The sequence below is a fragment of the Protopterus annectens genome, chromosome 14.part0, assembly GCF_019279795.1.
Source record: "Protopterus annectens isolate FY-2018-M chromosome 14.part0, PAN1.0, whole genome shotgun sequence".
In the NCBI taxonomy this organism is placed as follows: domain Eukaryota; kingdom Metazoa; phylum Chordata; order Ceratodontiformes; family Protopteridae; genus Protopterus; species Protopterus annectens.
In genome coordinates this window covers 1,089,379,525-1,089,401,144 of record NC_056748.1, presented here as the reverse complement: position 1 = coordinate 1,089,401,144, position 21,620 = coordinate 1,089,379,525, and the positions used below count along the sequence as shown (strand labels likewise).

Here is a 21,620-nt window from a genome sequence, read left to right as displayed (position 1 = left end):
TAATAGGTGAAGTACAAAATTCCTTTAGTAACCATAACATGGAGTTATTTACAATCATATTTTTATGTGTTAAGGAGATTTTCATGAAGTGCATACTAATTAGCTCCCAATAATCTTTCCATTTTGCGACATATGACTGATCTATTAATAAAGTAATAACTTTTACAATTGAAGAGATAGTATATAAATTAAAGTCTGGAAAAGAAATACCCCTTGAGACCAGCTATTAGTATGTTTCTTTAATGCAATCCTAGGTCTATTAGGTGCCCATAGGAAATTTAACATTAGTGTATTCAGTTTCTTGATAATTATTTTTGTAGGTGGAAGTATTATTGATTGTATTAAGTATAAAATCTTGGGAATATTATCATTTTAATAATTGTAAGTCTCTCCTCCATAGTAAAAACATATTATTCCAGGTATTAAAAAGATTTTGTATATTAAGAAAACAGGTATTATAATTATTATATATAATAGATTTAATATCTTTAGATAGTATTATACCTAAATAAGTTATCTGACCTGAATTGGGTACATATTTAGTAAAATCACTAATGAGAATATTTTTTCGTGTATATATAGGTAGTATTTTAGTTTTTTCTTCATTGAATATTAAACCAGAAATACTTTTAAAATTCATCATTTTATCAAACAGAGACTACATAGAAGAATTAGATCCTGCTGATGTAATTAGAACATCATCTGCAAAAAGTTGAATTTTGGATGTTGTATTTTCATCTATTTCAAAACCCTCTATGTCAGTACTGTTTCTGATCAAATTAGCCCAAGGCTCCATTACTAAAGTGAATAATAGTGAAGAAAGTGGACATCCTTGTTTTGTACCTTTAAAAATGGGTATTTTTTGTGAAACATATGTTCCTACCTTAATATAAGCCAATGTTTCTTTGTATAAATGCTCAATTAGATTTACAAATGCATCTGAGAAGTTTGTGCACTTCAGTAAGGTAAACAGATAGTCCCAACTTACTGAATCAAATGCTGAACTTATATCAAGACTAATAAGTGTTAAATCTTTCTTTTTCCTATTTGCAAAATCAATTAATGTTAAAGTTCTTCTTATATTATCAAAAGTATTTCTATTTACAATGAAGCCTGTCTGATCTATATCTATAATGCCGGGATGATTGTCTTCAATCTATCAGCAAAATACTCATAAACATTTTATAATCAACATTAAGTAATGAGATGGGCCGATATGAAGTACATCTAGTTGGATCTTTATTAGGTTTTAAAATTGGCGAAATAAATGTATATTGCCAAGATGGGGGGGTTATTAACTCAGTTTGGGCCAAAATAAAAACCTTATGTATTAATGAATATGTACTTTTAGAAAGGATTTTATATATCTCTTGTATAATGCCATCATTACCCGGTGCTTTGTTTGATTTAAGCTTATTTATTTGTGTAATAACCTCTGTATATGAAATACTTTTGTCCAATAGTTTAATCTGTTGTTTATTAAGCTTTTTATTCATGTTTGTGGTTATAAACTCCTTTATTTTATCTTTAGGTTCCATGTTAATGTTATTATGGTTAATTTTGTGAAAGTGATATCTAAATTCATCTAGTATTTCTGGTATACTAGAAACATTCTTCTTTTTCCTTAGAGAAAAGATTTCTTTGATATGGTTTTGTTTATTCAACCTTTTTGTTTTATTTTTAAGTCTATGTAAGTATTTGGGGCTTATTGAATAAGACAAAAACTTGTATTTCTCTAAAGTTATTTTAACTTTATGAGTTAAAATTTCTTTGTATTTCTCATTAATTTGTTTATTTCTTCAATAACTTTCTTGTCCATAATATTTTCTTTATTATTATGTTTATAAGAGTCTAATTTACTTTGAATATCTAACAATTCCTTATCCCAAGATTTCCTTTTATTATTATACCATCTGATACTTTGTCCATATAGATATGATTTTAAGGCATCCCAAGCATAGACAATGGAGACTTCAGGAGTATTATTTATGTCTAAAAATGTTTTACTTCTGAAAGTATATATTCTTTATAGTCTTTTAGTTGAGTTAAGTTTGATCTGAACATTATGAGTATTTTTTATCATGAATTCAAAAACAATTGAATTATGATCAGATATAGGACATGAAATGATTTTGGAATTAATTAAATCTGTTACCATCTGGTTAGAAATAAAGACCCTATCTATTTTTGAATAAGTTTTGTATCTGTTAGAAAAAAAGGTGTATGGTAATGATTTTGAATCTATCTGATTATTAATATCATTCAAATGATAAGAATTAGCAAAATCATTTAAATGTTTTGCATTAGATGTAATTCTTCTTTTTCCTATAGTGGTAGTATCACTTTCATGTAGTATACAATTAAAGTCACCAGTTAAAATAATATCTCCTATAGAGAATGATATGATCTTATCAAGATGATGTTTCACTGTATTAATACCAATTCCAGGTATCCAATATACATTAATTAAAGTGCAAGTCTTCCCATTAATTTGTATTGTAACCATACAAAACATTCCTTTGTCATCCTGATAAGACTTAATGGTTTTAGAAATGGGCATACTTTTATTCCATAAAATAGCCACTCCTCTTTTTTCTGAGTGTGCTCTGAACTAACCAATACTGTATATTTGTTTGTGGCTAGTTTATCAATATCTTTTTTCAAGAGATGGGTTTCTTGCAGGAAGACTAAGTTGGCCTTATGTAAATTAATGTATCTTATTAGGCTTGCCCTTTTACATGGATTATTCAATCCATTAATGTTTAAAGAAATTCCTTTTAAAGATGTCATTTGGCATTTTAAAACTTAAGAATCTTATGATCAAAATAACAAATAACAACATAAGTAATGTTACATCTCCTCCTTTAGGTGTACCTTTAAATATAGCTGTATTTATTGAATCTCTTATGGGATTTTGTATAGGATTCAATTTTGTTTGTAGTGACAATGAGTGTACAAAATATATTGTGGATGTCAAAACTATATACATATAACAATGAACAAGTGAAAATAATGTAAGGATTAAACCTTGCATCCAGCCTGGAGTTAAAACTCCAACTTAGAGTAGTATTTACCACTCAAGTTAACCCCCTACCCAAGCAGCAGTACCTCAGCTACCACCTTATCAATTTAATACTGGTTATATTTAACTTAAATTAACAGCTTTCAATTCAATTATCTAGCAAGACAAGACTACACATTTGATAAAACAGCATCATATAAACTAAAATAAACTTTTTTTTTAAAACTATTCATACTACTATATACATCTATGTAATATAATACACTTGTATTCAAATAGCATTCAAATAATCTTGATATTAGGAACCAAGAGGAGAGAGAGAAATAAAAGACATGAAAGAGGGAGAGAGTGAAAGAAAGAGAGAGAGAGAAAAAAAGGCGGCATATTTACATATTAATTTATTCAAAGTATGTAAAAATAAGTTCTAACATTCATTTAAATCAAAAACTTTGGCTAATATGGTTCAGACATTACATATATTAAGATGCATCTATTTTCTGTCATGTAAATGCAGTCAACAGCTTCCAAAAAAACCTTGAATTGCTTGTATATGAGCATTTTACTCATACTCATTATTGTCAATAGAATAAAATATTATATTTATAGAAATTGTTAAAATCATAGTGCATAGTTATGCAAATTCTCAGAAACACTTGCATTATTGTAAAAAAAGCCATCTGTATTTTGTATGTCTATACTACTGCTTTAAAATATATCACATGACAATTTCTTCCAGAATAGAGTTATAAAGTTATTTATGCTTGTCAATCAGATGAATTAAATGAGTTATAGTAATGTATATGTTTGGAACATAAGTTTTTAACACAGATTAGTATGCTGCAGTCAAGTAGATTTTCAAAAACACTTGAATAAATGTTTCATTTTCTATGCCTTCTAAAATAAGAAATTTACTTACTACAAGAAACTGCATCATTTAAAATCATTATAACTGACATATTTTATGAATTATAACATATATATTTAAGTGATTATATAAAATAACTCACATTTAAATGTTAAAGAGTTCATTTTCCTTCACATAGTCGCATTTGCATCAGTTCTACTTCCTGGTAGAGTGTTCTTCCTGAATCTGCGATGTGTCAGTGTGATATCTGGGTCAAAGGTCAGATTGACTGCTTTCAGCTTCTCTGTGAGAATTCTGAGAGTTGAAGCTTTTGAAACAACTCGAGGACACTGTTCATGAGGTAGCCCACATCCCAGATTGTCTCCCTTAACATTTTGGCGGGAAACTTGTTAAAAACTAGTGACAAACATTCATTTAGCAGTGTAAATGCATCTAAACATGACAAAACCTTCGCAATGTATTTTACAGGTTATTACAGCCTCTATGTAAGTGAAATTAAACCCAAAGTTATTAATAAGTAATAAAACTCAATATTTTTGTCCCAACTCAATTTTTATGCAAATCTTATTATTTACTGTGTCTATATGATCAAAAGCATTTCTATATATTAATATGAAAAAAAATAAAGAGAAAGAATAAAGAAAAGAAAAGAGAGTAGAAAATAAAAGAGTGCAAAGCAGAAATAAAAAAAATGTAAGAGAAAGCTATAAGAAGTATATACAATGGAATATTGCTTACTGTTTATATTAATAGAGTTAAAAATAAAACATATTATTTACTATTATTTAGTTCTAATTATTATTAGTTAAAGCATGACAGATTATTTACAAACAAGCATAAGCAGTATAATCAAGAAAGTATAATTAGGAATAGCATTTGAAGAACATATAAACTTTTTACAAGGAATAAATATGTTATTATTCTATTAATCATATTTTCATTACTCTTCTCTCCCTGCCCTCCCCACCCTTTACCCACTACATAATCTAAATAGAATGTCATTGTTTAAACAAAGAAAAGAAGAAAAGGAGAAAAAAGAAAAAAAATGTATCAAATTACTGACCTTACTTCTCTTTTTCAGAAAGAGAAACAAATTGAATAATAGCTTGTTATTAGTTCCTCAGATATTTTGACTGGTTATGAAACAAAACATTTCTTTGCACACAGAGAATAACTTTGATTAAATCTTTTTCAGAATATTTGTGGCTTTCTGGAAATGCAGGAACTATATTTAAAAAGATTAGTAATGAAGTAAAATGATGAGAGAGAAAAAAAAGAAAAAAAAAACATAGAACAAATCATTTGTTTTTTAGTCACTTCTTCTTCTCTGAAGTCTTCCACGAAGTTTCAGTTGCCAGTCTCTTTAATGAAGGACTAGCCCATTCCATTTCCTCTATTTTATCCAAAATCTTATTTTTTTTGATAAACAGTAAAGCAGAGTCTAAGTCATCAAAAATTTTAGGACCATCAGGAAGGAAGATTTTTAGCTTGGCAGAAAACAGAAGGTATGTTTTAAACTGTGCTTTTTTAAGCTCCCTTATTAGTGGCAGAAAAACTTTTCTTTTAGCTATTACCAAGGAAGAATAGTCATTGTCAAAACGCACAGTTGTCTCATTAATCTTAACAGGAGCTTTAGCCCAAGCAGATTTCAGAACCATCTCTTTATCAAAAGATGATAGAAATCTAACTATAACTGATCTAGGATAGTTTTTGTTAGAGTTAGTATTAGCTATAGATCTATGTGCTCTTTCAATACCAAAAGAGAATGCTTCTGGTAAGTCTAAAGTTTTAGGGAGCCATGTTGTTAAAAAAGAAGTAATATTGTTACCTTCAATATTTTCTGGCAGTCCAAAAATCCTAATGTTATTGCGCCTAGATCTATTTTCTAGGTCATCCAGCTTTGTTTGTAAATGTGTATTTTGTTTCAGCAGAAACTCAATGTTGATTTCCTCTTCTTGGATTCTATTTTCCATGTCATTCACAGCTTCTTCTATGCCTGTCATCTGGATCTTCTGTTGTTGCAGGTCTATATGTAACAAGTCTATTTGTTTTGTAGTTTTTCTATGAAGGTATCTATTTTAGTATCCATTTTATCCATCTTAGCAGTAAGTTGCTGGATTATAGTTATCAGAGACTGAAGTTCTTTCTTGATGCTGGAGTCTTGAGAATTTGTCTTACTGGAACTCATTTCAGACTGATAAACTGACAGGAAAATTTCCAAAGTGATTTCTGACAGGAATATTGTTAAAATTTCCTTTCTTTTTTAGATATAGTTCAAGAACTATATAAAACAAACATATTTAGAAAGAAAATTACTTCAAAAATTAATTTTTTAAGTAATTAATTCCTGTCAGTGTAATGAAATTGGTGGAGCTGAAGAAATCTGCTGCTATCCTGTGTTCATCCTTGGCCACGCCCCCTCAGAAATCAGGTAAGGTTTTCTTTGATTACAGGTTGAGCGATTTGCAGAGAACTGTTTTTTTGTTTTTTATTAGTGAGAATACAGAGTTTATGAAGAAGGAGTTAAACTGGGATGCTATACTCTCTCTTGAGTTATGGGTATTTGGAGATGAGATGGAAGTATGGCCTAAATGTATAAGTTGTTTGATAGTACCCCAGAATTTTTGTGGGTTATTTTGATGTTTGTGTTACATTGTTGAGTAGTAGTACTGTTTTTTTATCAATTTTTATTTGTTTTTGCAAATATTTCTTACGTGACATTAGCTGTCAAGGGAGGCTTTGGCTTTGTTGGCCTGATGTTGTTACCAGAGTTTGTTTCTTTGTTTTAGTAGTTATTTGGTTTCCATTGTGAGCCATGGACAGCAATTTTATTTAGATCTAACATATCTGGTAGCACCCAGGGTATTTAATATATCAAGAAATGTATTGAAGTATTGGACTGCTGCATCTAATGGGAGGTATTTTAGTGATAACCAGTTGTAGTTTTGGAGCAGTGGTTTAAAAGTGTCTGGGGAGAATTATTTTGTATTGCGTACTTGCTTATACAATATAGTTTTTCTGAGAGAGTTGTGGTGTCTTAAGAAATAGGTTAGTAGGTGGTCACTAAGGCTGTCTAGCAGACAACCTGAATGATAAATAAGTGAGGGTTTGTTTGTCAGGGTCCAGTTGGGTGAAACCATGTAGGTTTATGTAGTTGTAGGGGGGGGGGTTCAGAGGAATAGGTTTGCCGATCAGTATTGAAATACCCAACTATAATGGTTTCTTGGTTAAATGTAGTGGATGCCCGTGAGACTAGGTTTTCTGTAATAGATGGGTTATTGTTGTATGGGATGTGTGCTGCTAGTAGGAATATATGTTTATTGTTGTTGATTTGTAGGCTTGAGGCTAGTAGTTTAGTATTGTTTAGGTCTGGGAAGTTTACTTGTAGTTGCACAAAGTTAAGAGAGTCCTTATATATTATTGCTACACCTACACCTCGCTTTTTTATTCTTTCATGTCTAAGAATGTTATAGCCAGGGGGTATGATTTTGTTGTTGTTTATGTGTGGTTTAAGGCAGGTTTCAGTTAGGACAGCAATGTCAGGGGTGACCAGGAAGAGGGTAGCATGGAATTCATGTATTTTGTTTACCAGGCTTCTGAGATTTATGTCTGATCTATTTTGAGGTATGTTGTTGAATGGTAGGTTGTTAGGTTTTATCATTGTTTAGGGTTTTATTTATACAATGGATAGGTTTTGTTGGGTGGAATTTAGACCTGGGTTAGTGTGTCTGTCTCCGCATAATTGAAGGTTTATTTTTTGTGAGATGTTGGGCAAAAATATTTAGTCAGTGTTTGGGGATATTTCAGTGATATTTGTGGAGAAGTAGGTGAATATAAATATCTATATGAGAATAGTTCAATTTTGGTGTAGTTATAGATTTGTGGTGTTATCATGAAGTTGGTATGTACTGTTTGTGGAGGATTTGTGTATGGGAAAGTGGGAGATTTGAAGTAGATAATGCAAAGGTTGTGAGGTGTAATTAGATTGAGGGCAATTATTAGTAGTAGTACAAGGATTATTATGTAAACGGGTAGAGTTTGGGGTTTGGTGTAGTGAATGCAGTGGCTGTATATGATAACTGGAGAGGAGAGAATGAATGGAATTGTGTGAGAAATTGGAGGAGGGTTCAGGAGATGGGTGGGGTTAAAAAGTGGTGTGATGTAATGGTGATGTAGTTGAGTATGAGTAGAAGATGTAATATGGTGGGTGTGGTGTGGTTAGTATAAAAGTAAGTAATGTGGGGGAGGCTGGGAATGGAGGTAGGGTAGTGGAGCACTGTGAGCCTGAGCGTAGCAAGAGCAAATGGAGTGGGATGAGCCATAATGCAGACCAGCCATCGAGAGCAAGAAAAATAATCGGTTAAAACAACTTAGCCAGGTCAGTACATTAAAGACACATTAAGGTCAAAACTGGGTTTCCAACTAACTTCAATGAAATAGGGGTCTGCAATTTACTGGTATCAAAACTTAGAGATCAAGGATAGGTTTCACTTTAGTATGGGTGATTCTTTAGATACCTTTTAAGCTAGTACTCAATGGGAGCGGGAGAGGGGAAGGGAAAAGCATCCTACAATGTACACACCTTTATATGCTATCACAGGGAGGTTAGATTTACTGCAGATTTGTTTCTGAAACTATAACCTACTCTTTTTGCAGTTCATTTTACTTTGCACTTTATTGCTTTGCACTGCACATGGTACCAGTAATGGTGTGGTGATCTGTTCAGGTAATGTTTTGAGAGATACCTACAGGATTGATGGAAGGCATGGCTAAGATTTAAAAGGACTGTAAGAAAAGAGAGAGAAAAGTTATGGCCTGGAGGGTAGTACTACAGGGGGAAGAAAGAGGAAGGCTGATAACTGGCAGAAGTTATTAGGATAAGACAGGATGAAAGTTTTCAGAATGCACATAAAAGGAGATTAATAATTCAGGCTAGCAATCAGCTGTAGAGTTAGATAAAATTACCATAAAATCAACTTCAGCCCTATGATATTTATAACTTTAAAATAGGTACCACTACAGCTCTTTGAAATGCATAAACAGTTCTTGTGTGGTAGTACAGAAATAGTCGTTCTAACTTATACATTGCTCATCTGTGTTCATTACTTTCCATCTATGTATCAGTTGCAACATGCAAAGTATTAAATAGGTAGTACAGTATCCTACTACAAAAACATTACAGTCTTACAGTCTTACAGGTCTTCTATTAATTTCAAAAATGTTAGCTTATATGGCAAACTGAGAAAACGGTTACCATTAAGCTGAGACCTTGTGAATACATCTATTACAGTTCTGTGCAGTCACTGACCAGAAATACACAGAAGAAAAAAAAAACAAATCCTATTAACAAGATTACAAGAAAAACAACTCCTATTAACATGCTTACTGCTAGTGCTATCCACTTCATTTTATGTAATGCGCCCATGCATTAACTGTGTCATGTTTAATCATAGCCTCACCTCAGGTTTCGTGTCCACTGAGTGGCGCAGAGCTACAGTTATCCCACTACACAAAAGAGGATCCACCTTGGATCCTGGAAACTACTGTCCCATCAGTCTGACGAGCCTTATCTGCAAGGCCATGGAGCATATTATCATGGAACTTATAAACAAAGACATCGGCAACCTTCAAACACTGGACCCCACTCAGTTTGGGTTCGTGAAGGGCCAATCTTGTCTGCTGAACCTGATTGTCTTCTTCTAATCAGTCTCCAGAGCCATGGACAAGGGTAAGGTGTTCCACACAGCCTATCTAGACCTTGCCAAGGCCTTTGACACCATCCCCCATTCTGGAATCATAGATAAACTTACTAAGCTGGGCATTAATCCCTACATCACCCAATGGGCTCCTCACTGTACCTAGCAGACCCACTTGGATCCCTATTTAGCATTTCACAGGCTGTGGTTAAATAGGGATCCAAGTGGGTCTGCTAGGTCATGTTTTAAGTTGTTTAAAAGGCAATCTGAGATGTTGTCTGGTCCCATTGATGCTGAGTTTTTGGCCTTGGAGAGCACCAAGATGCCCTGCTCTCTTGAGATAAGAGGCTATGGATTGGTGGCAAGTATCCTTTGGGGGATGACTGGAGGCGACAGAGAGGTGAAGTTTTCTCCCAATCTGTCAGCTAGCAGGTTGGCTATTACCTCTTGAGTCCCATCCACAACCAGTTCAGCACATAACTGGGCATTCCCTTTTAGATTTTGGATGTAGTTAAAGAATCCCTTGTGTTTATCATTAAGTAGGGAGGCTATTTTTGCTTCATAAATAGGTTTGGAGGACTTGAGAAGATCTCTGATTTATTTGTTTAAGCTTGAGAGGGATTTCTTCTTCTGTTGGGCCAGTTCCCTCTTCTTTTTGGACATTAGTTTCTTTCTCTTGTTGTATAGCCTGTTTACACCAGGGGTCCAAGAGGGTGGCTTGTTTTTCCAGGAAGAACTGGTTTTAATCTTGTCAAGTACAGATGATTCTATGCAACTGCTTTAGTGTTTATACAGGGCATTGGTATACGCCTCTGCTAAGGAGTCCATGTTGTCTGCATTCAAGAGGGCTTTGAAACTTCTTATACCATCACTTAGTAGGAGGCAATTTGTAGCTTGATGGGGTATCCAGTCTTATAATTACATTGAACAAGACTGATTTATGGTCCAATCTTACAAGGGTGGACATCACATGGGGGTCCAATGCACTCCTATGTTAGACAATACTATGTACAGGACATTTAAGCCTCTTCTGGGTATGCTGAATAGCTGTTCCAGAGCATTTGCATTGAGAAAGTCCAAGAACCTCTGAGTCAGCATGTTTGTAGTCGTGTATGTATCTCAATCAATGGTAGAATAATTAAAATCACTCATAAATAAGGTGTTGGGCTGTATGGCAAGTGACTCCAGTAAGTCCAGGTATGCAATTTCATGGTGGGTAACTAAAGCTAGTTATGATGTGGTAGGGGGCATTGCCTGTAGTTAAGTGGACATGCAGTAGCTCAAGAGACTCATACTGTTTGACTATTCTTGAGGTGCACTTATCCTTAATGAAGATGGATACATCTTCTCCTCTGGTTCTTTCATCCTCCATTTGTGACATGAATGTATGGGAAACTTTGTAGCCCTGCCTGGCTGGGGTTCTTTCTGCACCTTTGAACCAAGTCTTGACGATTACATAAATGTCAGCATCTTCCAAAGTGAGGAGTGCAGGTTCTTGTTTAGACTCCTAGCTTTAAGCAGCAGTACCTTGAGTTTATCTAGAGAGGATTTTGTTATGCTGGGAGGCTGGTTATTTTGACACTGCCTAAAAATGGCAGTGTGGGGGTGGCTAATGCCTTTACCAGTATCTTGAATCCTAGAGGAGATAGTTGCAGATCATCTCTGGCAAAGCAGCGTGGACTTGTTTACCATGTCTTCCTACACTGACAGATATTGGATCCCCTTGGACTGACACCAGAAGCTAAGATAGTTGTTAATGTCTATCAGTTTTTGTTTGCATTGTGGCATCATCCTTGGAGAAGGTAGAATGCTGCTTAAGGCTAGACTTATACCTGCCTGTGACACATAATCTGAGAGCTCAGTCATGTCTCTCTTCATATAGTGCAGTGAAGTATGTTTCAAGTCATTCACCACCACATAGACTATGATAGAGTCATACCAATACTTGTGGATGAGTGACTTGAGTGCTTGAATGACTTGATGGATCCTGGCACTTGACATGTAGCTAACCATAACCCATTCCTTAGCCAGCCTGGTAAGGGGAAGATCCTTGTGTCTCACAATGGAGTAACCTATGACCAATATATTAGGTTTTGTAGGGCTACGCCTTATGAGCTTATTTGTTGAGGCACTGGTGTGTCTGTTATTATGTGTCATGGTTGTTTTTTGCATTATATGTGTGCAGGTGGTTTCTGTTTGGGAGGCCTGTGATCTTTTGGTAAGTTACCAGCAAGTACCTCCACATATATGGGTTTATGTGTCATGTCCTAATTTAGTGTGGGAAGTATGTGTGTATGCTGACAACTTGTTTGGCATTCAGTTTGTCCTTATGTGAGAGTCTTGTCTTCAGTTTCATTGAATAACTGTATCTCTCACATTAAGTATTTGTTTGTTTCAAGAGTATGTGGTTGTCAGTATACATGAAACAATTGTCACATTGCCTCAGGGTGCCCACGTCTATCAGGCTGGCCAAAGAGATGATGGAAACCAGCCTATCCATGATAGCAGACTCTTATCGTATAGTTTCTTAGGGAAAGGAATGGGTTAATTTGACAGGACTGTGTTGGTAGTGCTGAGAGTATAACAGGGACCTATAATTTCTGCAGGCTAAGGCTGATCAATAATGCAGCGCTGCTCAGTGCGCAAATGAGTTGCTCCTAGATCAGCAGAAAAGCTTGGAAGGGTTTCACTGACAGCTGTTTAGGGAAAAACTGAGCTTCTAGACTTTTGTGTCTATACAGGACACTGCTAACCACCACTGCATGAAAAGCAGCTCTGTACAAACGTGCACACAATAAGCCTTCCACCAGCAATCTCCAACTCAGACAAGTTAGATCAGCACAACTCTGCCACAAGAGTGCAGAAAACCACCTTCTTAATGTAGAATATCTGGTTTAGACCCCAAGTGTAACAAGTCCACACAAACTACCTACAACAGCCCTGCAACTAACAGATACAATGTAATAAAGTGCAATTAACTACTTAAAGCAGCAGTAGACAGTACAGTTTTTTTTGCTATAAAGTGCAAATCTAACAGCAAATAGCGTAATAAACTGCTAAACTACAGTCATAGTATATGAGAAGTGCAAAAATGCTTATTTTTGTCTTTTCAGTAGTGGATTGCTCCAGGTGAAAGTAGATTCTCAGCAGTCAGTTGCAAAGCCACCGAACAATGAACAGGTCTGAGTATTTATTCCAAAGCCCACAAAGACTTGAGGCTAAAAAATGAGCAGAGAGGCAAGTTTTAAGCTAATTACTAATCAGGAAAGCACACAACAAGCCTTCCACCAGCAATTCCAAGAGGTCCTAATCAGCCCATTCATTCACCTTTAGCGAGAGTCAGGTGATTGGCAATAGTCAAGTGATTGGCAACAGTCGAGCCTCAGGTGACAAGCAGCAGTCTGCCCTTGTTTCCAAACATTCTTTTGCATGTTTTCTGTACATGGGACATGCAGTAAGTATCATCAAGGACCTAACCCTTGTGGTATATTCCCACTTTATTGAGGCAGATATGTTTATTCTTCTTCTTTTTGTCAAAATGTCAGTGTACTGGTTCATGTTATCCTAGTGTTAAGTCTTGTGAGAACTGGGAGTACATTTTGAGTTTTTCCCCTTTTTCCTTCATTGAGGTCTAACTGTGGAGTTAGTATAATTTAGGAGGTATGAGGGATCAAGCTGCCTATAAGGTGGTGACACACCTCTCAACCTCTTAGCACAAGAAAGGTGCACACCTCTCAACCTCTTAGAGCAAGGAATCTGCACAAAGCCTAAAATAATGGCAGGTCAAAAGCCCCAAAATAGGGGCAGATTTTAAATACTGACCTTAAGAACTTAAAAAGTTACTAGATTAACAGGATTTGTGTTAACATGCATTTTCTTACGGAAATAAACTCAAATGTATGTTATTATTTACTGACTTCAATCCTCAGTGATTTGTCAGAAAATCGAAAACTTTAGGAGGAAAAAAACAAAATATGAAGCAAAAACTGGAACAGGGGAGAGGTATGGGTGGTGCATGGGGGTCGGCCTCTAGCAAAACATATTTTTTCTCTTCTGTAAGGTTTTGAGCCATTCTAGTCATAACTGGGTTTTAAGGACTATAATCTGAATTCTGTTAACTTGATGGGACATAAGTGAACTGCTCCTTATCTCCAAAACAGACATAAGGTAGTAGCACAATCCCCACCCACACACAGCAAGGCACCCAAGGCATGTTCCCTAGTCTCCCTCCTTCAAATTCTGCTCTTTGTGAGTGCTTATGTGTCCCCAACTTAACCCCTCCCATCCCTCTTGGGAAAGGCAAGTAGATACCACTCTTTCATTCTTCCTCTCCCTGCCAGCTCCATCAGATGCCCTAGCTGCTAATTAATAATGGGTCATAGTCAGGACTTTCTCACTGAAGCTGGCTGGAATGCTATAATATGTGTGTCTTCCCCTACACTGTACAATACATGCAATATATTTTTAGACAGAATGTTGTAATCTGCATGATCTTATATACTGCATACTGCCTGTATTGTAGCCATACCATGTGTTACACACTGCATGAGATGTAGTCATCACAAGTATGGTACATTGCATCCATTCTATTTTAAGTGGAATGCTGTTATCTGTGTCATCCCATGCACGGTACACTGTGTGAGTTGTATTTTATACGGAATGCTGTAATCTACGTGATTGCATGCAGTGTATTGCATACTTTGAGTTTTAAATGGAATGCTGTAATCTGTGTCATTCCATGCCCTGTATACTGTATGAGATTTATTTTAACTGGAATTTTGGAATGTGCATCATTACATGCAATGCACACTATGTTTATTTGTGTTGGTTACTAGTTACTACATGCATTGTGTTTTAAATGGAATGGTGTACTTTTTATCATCTCATACACTACACACTATATGCACTTGTGTTTTAAACTGATTGTTGTGAGTCTGTCATCACATGTACTGCACATTATATGCACTGTGTTTTAAACTGATTGTTGTGAGTCTGTCATCGCATGCACTGCACACTACATGCACTGTCTTTTAAACTGATTATTGTGAGTCTGTCATTGCATGCACTGCACACTGTATGCACTGTGTTTTAATCTGATTGTTGTAATCACATGCACTGCATACTGCATACACTGTATTTTACAAGGAATGCTATACTGTTCATTATTACATGCATGCAGTGAATGCCAGGTGGAATGCTATCATCCACATCAATAATCCCATGCAGTTCATGCTGCATATCCTGTATTTTAAGCTGCAGATACTAAGTGTTAAAGTATTTGCATTGTAACAGACTAGTACAATATTAGGAATCATTAATAAGAAGCAATCTTCCCATGAAACATGGGGCTGTATCACAATACAGTGGGAGGGATAGGTACCTGACCCAGAGACTCACCAGACTCTGGAATAGATTGCCCATACATGTCAAGCAGAGTGCCTCTTTGGACCTCTTCAAGAGGAACCTTGACGATTGGATGGGAGAAAGGAAATTCACCCCAGGGATCACGTCAGTCGCCCTGCTAGACAGGGGTCCAGGAAAGTAAATAATGTGGGAAGAAATAGCCAGGGAATTGTTATGGCTAGGCTTGTATAGGCCCTAGGGCTGATAGTCTAGTACCAACCTATGAACCTATGAACCTATGAGTATACAGAAGGAATTGCCACTGACAAAAAACATGATCCTCTACTAGTATTTAAATGTGCTGCATACAAATCAATAATAATTAGCTATAATTAATGTGTATTGTAAGACATCACTTACTGTAATGTGTTTCAACTAAACCATAATAATCCAAATGTAAAACAGAATGGCCAATGGAGTTACACACTAGCTGAAGATAAAAACTTGTTTTATTACCAAACAAATAAAATAGGTAAGCACTTTCACTTTTCTTTCATCAGACCATATACACAGAAAGAAGAGCAACCTTTACTTATAGGCAATCCAATTACTAATGATGGTAGAGGCACAGCGTATGCTATATTGGTGTTCTCTAATTCTATCCCTCAAGGTTCTTTCAGTTTTCCCAACATAAAATGCTTTACAGAGCATGCAGTAAGAATACACTGCATATGCTGTGCCTCTACCACCAATGCCCTCTCTAAACATGTGATCAATACTAACAACAGACACACCTTCAGGTTCATGGTTATTGACAGAATTTATCCCGGCATTAGAGGTGGTGACATCAGGAATCTAACCGAAACCAGGGAGGTTAGATGGATGATAAGGCTGAGAGCTGATCAGGGTTGTGGGCTTAACGAGAAAGTCACACTTAGACCCATTCTGAAGGGATGTAGTCTTAGGAGTTAAAAGACTTTATATTTTATGCTTATTTTTGTTTTTATATTTTTGTCTCTATGTGTTTGTTTTATGACATTGATGTTTTTCTGCATGCTGAATTTCTTTGTATGCATTCTTTCTGTATTCAGTTTCTGCATATATGCATACAATTGCACACAAGCTGTGGTTTTATGTCTTTCTCCTTTAACTGTGACCCTTAGCATGTGATTGGTTGCTTAGCAATTGGATTGCCTATAAGTAAAGGTTAGTCTTCTTTCTGTGTTTATGGTCTGATGAAGCAAAAGTGAAAGGATTTACGTATTGTTTTTGTTTGGTAATAAAACAAGTTTTTATCTTCAGCTAGTGTGTTATTCCATTGCTCGTTCTGTTTTACATCTGGATTTTGCTTTTCCAATGGCATATTTATCCCAGTCTGTGCACATTTCTTTAGTTTAAACCATAATAATAACATCTTGTTTAAATAATCCCTAGTAATGGTATTACTCTGTGGATTATATTTTAAATAAACCATAATAGTGATATCACTTACTGTAATATATTTAAATAAACCACATTAAAGAATCCATTTTGCTGTGATTTGCTTTAATTAAGCCCTTGCAGTATGCATGATAATCATACAGCAAAAATACATTTTAGCACTTCCTTATATTTTTAATGTGCTAAGATTGAAGCGGTGTTTTCTTTGGTGTGCACTGCAAACAAATTTATCTTTTTCCATTATGTCTCCACAGTAGTACATATTTTGGAGCTCTACCCACCAGGCAGCCAATGTAAAAATTCACTGGAGTAATAAATTAAGAAAGTACTAATTAAGGATATTAAGATTATCATGGAAGTTGGAAGGAACTAACCTTACACAGAGTGCTCATGATTAAATTCAGAGGTGAACCCCTTTGTCTTCAGACAATTCACAAATCAACATCGATCATAACTTGAGACCCACAGCTCAAGTATGTATTGACTGATAACACCCATAGCTGAAGTACGCATCTACTGATAACACCCACAGCTCAAGTATGCACTGACTGAAAACACCAGTACTCAAGATTGGGAAGTTTATCAATAAATTAACATATATATATATATATATATATATATATATATATATATATATTTATATATATTTATTTATTTATTTTTTGCAGTGGACAGTCACCCCCCACCCCCTTTCCATGCAGTACTCTCTTATTTTATTACTCTCTCTCTCAGGTTGCTCCCCCTTTGGGAAAGTGTTACCTACAACAACCAATGAAAAACTGTCTCACTTCATCCCCAGGAGTGTGAGATCCTCAGGATCAGAGAAAGGACTATACAGATAGGCATAAATAAGTAGCTGCTATATGTAGTGAAAAACAACTCATTCTCAAGCTTCAAAGATTCAGAAACTAATTGCTCAATTGTGGCATGAGCAATTTGGTATCAAGAAACAACATGTAAACAGTTCAAAAACATCACTAGTAATCCTGACAAACAAGTTGCATGTTAAAGGCAGACAGTGGCATTCTTGATTAAATCTTTATCAGGTACACTTCTTTATGGGAATGCACTTGAAAAATAGGGGATGTTGTGCCTCTGGCGTTCTATAATAAATAAATAAATAAATAAATAATGTTATTGTTATCCAGCAATTTACTTTAGAATGCCTCCTAGCCTGTCAAATCACTGTGTTAATTTAGATTACTATATAGCAACAAGTATTTGATGAGGGAGCTCCCAAATATAAAACTTGTAACAGTATATGTATTATTTTTTTCTCTTGAAAAATAGATGATGAAAGAAATAGTGTTGATTACAAATAGCTATAGTATCCTGTGACAGCAGCATAACATAGTTTTATGTCAGCACAAGTACTTACAGGTCTCCTAAATAGAGACTTGGCCAAACTTCATCGACGTGATGTGGCTCGACTGCGATGTTGTCCAGGATGTTTTCTAGTTCTTTCACAGAGAGAGATGTTGTAGGTTCCATGCACCAGTATCTTAAAAAGGCAAATGAGAGCACAGCATTGTCAGATTTATTCAGACTAAGAGCTGCAGAAATAGTTAAATGTTCACAGGCAGCAGCATGCCCTTGATTATGTCTCTGTGAATGACACTGCTATATTTAGGATAACCCTTCTGACATGTCTAAGCAGGTGCAGTGTGCACTCATCTAAGCCATGTTGCTGTCTGCTGTGACAGCTCTGCATGCCTGAGTGTCTTTGAGCTGAAAGATGTGGCTTCTTCTGGTGAAATAAAAATCACTTATGAAAAGTCGTTAGTACATATAATTTAGAAAATCTGGTTGCATCTACAAAGTTAATGTTATGAAGGATCTGAAAATCCATATCAGTCACACACCAGAATTTGAATATACTGTAAGTTCTTAACGGTGAAAAAACTATTCATTCTACAAACTGATAACAGTAGAATGTTTTGATACATCAAAAACAAATCTTTAGAAATGAGTCCCAAATTTATTACTAAAGAACGTCTGGATATTGAAAGTAATAATCTGAATACAAATAGTGATATACCCCCTTTTTCTATTGCCGTAAGTACCTTGTCAGAGGGTTAAGTTCGGTGAATAATGATATGAATTATATATGGTAGAAATGCTGGCTTTTGAAAGTACATAACTTGGACAAAGCTGAAAAAAATCACAAACAATTAAGTATTTTTACATCTAGTGGGAGGATGACATAATGGTTAAGGTGTTTACTTTAGTAAATGTAACAAACGCAAGAATAAAAAGGTCATATAGACAAATCATTAAGTAAAAGAAAGCCCCAGCCAAGTACTGCTAGGAAAAGGGTGTTGAGTAAAAGTACAAAGTTGTTGAGGCAGAGATAGGGTTTGCACACATAACTAAGAGAAGTGTAGAGAGGCTTCACCACTATCTTAGTGATATGTGCTGACACTAACCCTAACCGTGGTGTACATTAGCTCTTTAAATACCCCTTCCCTAACAGAGCCACCATACAAGCCATGTAGACACACCACGCATATCAGAACCAAAGCATACTAAAACATTTATCCCCTTCCTTAGCCTTTGCTCTAACTCTATCACAGTGCTGCAACTTTTGGTATGTCTGGAAGTTTTGTCATTACTACTCAATCCAACTCACCAAGTTCAGCATTCCACATTTCCAGCTCTGACTACACAGAAAGCAGCATTTGATGCAGCATGTTTAATTTCCTCCTGTACTCAGCTAGAAGTGTATTTGACCAGTTCTGACACCTGAAACATCGTGACAGCATTCAACAATCTGTGCACGCAATAGAATGTATGATTGCCATGTAAATATATACATACAACCACACACAAACACACGCACACACGCACACACGCACACACACACACACACACACACACACACACACACACACACACGCACATGCACACATACACACTTGACACATGCACACACACACACACACACACACACACACACACACACACACACACACACACACACATATATGTATCTAGGCTTGAAGAATGGGCCAAATAGACATGGGAAGAAGCAACCATAGAAAACAAACTAGTCTTTCAGTGGGTCCTGCCATTCCACTGTAATCAATCTAAATTTTGCATGTTATTTTACACTCAGCACAGTAGGTCTAATATAGCATTAGGTTGTATTTATTCCAATATGACCATTTGAAAAGCTGCCGAGAAAAAAATTTTGAGAATCAAAGACTAAACACTTTCATCAATCCATAGCTTGAAAAGGCAAGAGATGTATCAGCAGCAGCCTCAAAATACTCTGAGTAGGTACAGGACTAGAAGTCACAGAAAACAGTTCCAACCAATAAGTTGCAGCATGTCCTATTTTAACAGTCCAGTTTTAATTTTATGCTGATAGCACATAATGACTCAGCAACCATTGTAAACTGCATCCACCAAAAGTGTATCACAGTAGCTTTTCTGATGCCTCTAGCTGGCTGGACATTAGTTAGCTTTTGTTTAGAGGGTTATTGTTCCTATTCCAATGCCCTATTTTCAGGGCAGATCTGAGGTAGTATTCATACTGACTAGGGAAAATTTGGCCAAGGGGGGGACTCCATTGGTGACTGGTCTCTTTCCCTGTTTTATCTCTTGCATCCTGTGAGGCAAGTTGGCAATGCAGCTGGTGATGTAAGTGTTTGCCCCTACATTATTCATCTTTTGTACTACGCCTGAGTAGGGGATTGTGTAAAAAGGCTTGGCCAGGTCAAGGTAATGTGGTGTGAACTGTTTTACCTTCATCCATTGCTTTGGTAACAAGAGTAAAGCTTAAAATTTGCCCATGGTTTTGAGCCTTTCACACTTTCTTCTGGGCTGTTTTCAAACACATTTTTAGGGCCATGCATAAATGTATGCATTCCTTGATTCACCTTCCTGATTGTATTAAATTATATTCCTTGTATAATACAGCACACTTGTTAGACTTAAGTTAGATCGCATTTTAAATTTATTGTTTAAACATTTTTACAGTAGGCAATGAAACAAAAATGCATTAACCAATAATGACAAAACTGCCCTATTCAGAACATTTCCATCATAAAGGTCTACTTCCACACACAATTACATTTTAAATTTATTGTTTGAACATTTTTCCAGTAGGCAATGAAGGAAAATGCATGCACCAATAATGACAAAACTGCCTTATTCAGAACATTTCCATGATAACAGTCTAATTCCACACACAACTGTATTTTAAATTTATTGTTTGAACATTTTTCCAGTAGGCAATGAAGCAAAATGCATGCACCAATAATGACAAAACTGCCCTATTCAGAACATTTCCATGATAACAGTCTACTTCTACACACAATATATAAATACAGAATCACAGTAGTGTAAGCCATAGGCATGCTGCACAGCTTCTTGAACTTATTTAAAAATTGTTTGTATAATTTTGGAAAGTTGCTTGCATAAAATGTTGTCTTACCACCATGCATTTCACTGCCAAGTCTTGAGAGCAACATACCACTAAGCTAAACCAGCAGTTTCTTAAAAGGCAGGAAGACAAACTTAAATGGCTATCATATCATTTAGTGAATTCAGTTCTCACTTCTCACCATAGCTCTCAACCTCTTAGCACAAAAATACAGAACAAAGCCAATAATGGGGGAATACAGCTCCAAAATAGGGACACATTTCAAATACTGATTTTATAACCTTAGAAAATTGCTAGAATATATTTTTTATTTTTTATTTTATTTTACATTTGTTGACTGGGATAGTCCGACTGGATGCATGTCCATTTTCAGTGGAGGCCCGGGGTGAAAAGCTCCAAACATACAGACAAAAACATGCATACATACTAAAGGTTTTACAATGTAACCGGGGGAAAAAAAACTCTAATTGAGCAGATAAAACATACATCCCAAGCAACAGTTAAATAATAAGCAGATTTTACAAGTAAGCATGGTTTGTCCCTCAAGAGAGATCCACAATTTAACAGTATGTCCTAGAATGTAAAAAAAAATTAACAGGTGGATTACAGCAACACTATATTACAAAGAAATGTACAGAACAAGATTGCAATTGCAAGCATTTGTGAGCAAGAAGTTAGTACATTGCTGTTGAGTTAGGGAGTTGTTATGGGATTAATCATGGTTGGTACATGGACAGAGCCAGTGCCTTTTATAATACTGCTTGAGGTATTTTTTGAAGAGACTTAGAGAGGATTCCAGGGTAATGTCTTTTGGAAGTAAGTTCCAAGCTTTCCCAACAGAGTTGGCAAATAGGGAGTCACCAGCTG

At 35.6% G+C, this 21,620-nt stretch overlaps 1 protein-coding gene across 1 annotated transcript in view; it reads right to left on the bottom strand.

Annotated features, from left to right (window-relative positions):
- LOC122788765 (protein phosphatase Slingshot homolog 2-like) overlaps positions 1 to 21,620 on the bottom strand; it is a 620,674-nt gene that overhangs the window by 107,912 nt on the left and 491,142 nt on the right. The window contains exon 5 of the mRNA XM_044055659.1: positions 17,745 to 17,919. Within this exon, the coding sequence (XP_043911594.1) occupies positions 17,745 to 17,919 (175 nt within the window). The remainder of the gene's footprint in view (positions 1 to 17,744; positions 17,920 to 21,620) is intronic.